Here is a 1,132-nt window from a genome sequence, read left to right on the forward strand (position 1 = left end):
TCTAAGCCTCTGGAGGACAGTGGTACAATCTTGGCTTACTGCAACCTCTGCCTCCCAGGCTCAAGTGATTCTCCCACCTTAGCCTCCTAAGTAGCTGAGACTGCAGGTGCCCACCACCATGCCTGGCTAATTTTTTTTTGTATTTTTTGTAGAGATGGGGTTTTGCCATGTTGCCTAAGCTGGTCTCAACTGCTGAGCTCACGCAGTCTTCCTTTCTTGGCCTCCCAAGTGCTGGGATGGAGACAGGGTTTAGACAGGGTCTAGCTGTTACAGGTATGGGCCACTGTGCCCAGCCAATTAAAGTCCATGCTTTTTACACTAACTCTGCAGCCTTCCGCTGACCTCAGCTATTGCTTGGTTAATGATTTCTCTACACATCAGGTAACACACATACAGTTGGTAAAGACATTGTAGAGGACTATGACAGGAAAGTTCTGTTTAAACTTTTGGCTAAAATATAGATGTTGAATTGGGAGAATTTATTTCTGTGAGAAACCACAGGTCCTCTTCCTCTTGTGCTCCCGCTTCCACCTTATGTTTTTGGTCCTTTGTGAAAGCCTGTGTCTTTTAAGGTTTAATGAATTAGGAGGTTTTGTTTTTAGGTAGCAGCTTTCAGGGCCTTGAACCTTACCCGTCTGCTCCCTCTGTCTCCCAACAGCTGATGCTTATGGCTGTTCTGAACTGCCTCTTCGACTCATTGAGCCAGATGCTGAGGTGAGCAGGACTTCTTTTTTTTTTCCCCCCCAAGTTACGATGGAAAGAGCAGGGCATTGTTGATTTCTGTTTGGGAAATAAAGTATTCATCAGGCCCAGGGATTGTAGGGGATTGGCAAAGTTTCCAGGAGTTGATTTAGTTTAAGAAGTTGGCCTTATTAATTCATAGTAATTCATGCTACTGGGGAGGACTGGATGGAGAGTATGTCCTTCCCATGGAATGTCTCTTACTAAGGAAGGGGACTAGGAAGGAACAGATTCTTTACCTCTATGTTTACTCTTGTAATCCCCTGTGGCCCTGTCAGAGTTCTGAGCATCCTCAAGGGGCTTTCCTGGGCCTCATTATTGACATTAGAAGTGGGGAAAGGCCAAGCCTAAGGAAGTGTCCCAGATGAAACATCTGTCAGTACTGTGGGAA

General features: G+C 45.7%; 1 protein-coding gene across 1 annotated transcript in view; it reads left to right on the plus strand.

Annotated features, from left to right (window-relative positions):
* Nucleotides 1–1,132, plus strand: part of COPZ1 (COPI coat complex subunit zeta 1) — a 26,539-nt gene that overhangs the window by 20,134 nt on the left and 5,273 nt on the right. The window contains exon 5 of the mRNA XM_017501881.2: nucleotides 659–714. Within this exon, the coding sequence (XP_017357370.1) occupies nucleotides 659–714 (56 nt within the window). The remainder of the gene's footprint in view (nucleotides 1–658; nucleotides 715–1,132) is intronic.

This window comes from Cebus imitator, unplaced genomic scaffold, assembly GCF_001604975.1.
Source record: "Cebus imitator isolate Cc_AM_T3 unplaced genomic scaffold, Cebus_imitator-1.0 Scaffold285, whole genome shotgun sequence".
Taxonomy (NCBI): Eukaryota; Metazoa; Chordata; class Mammalia; order Primates; family Cebidae; genus Cebus; species Cebus imitator.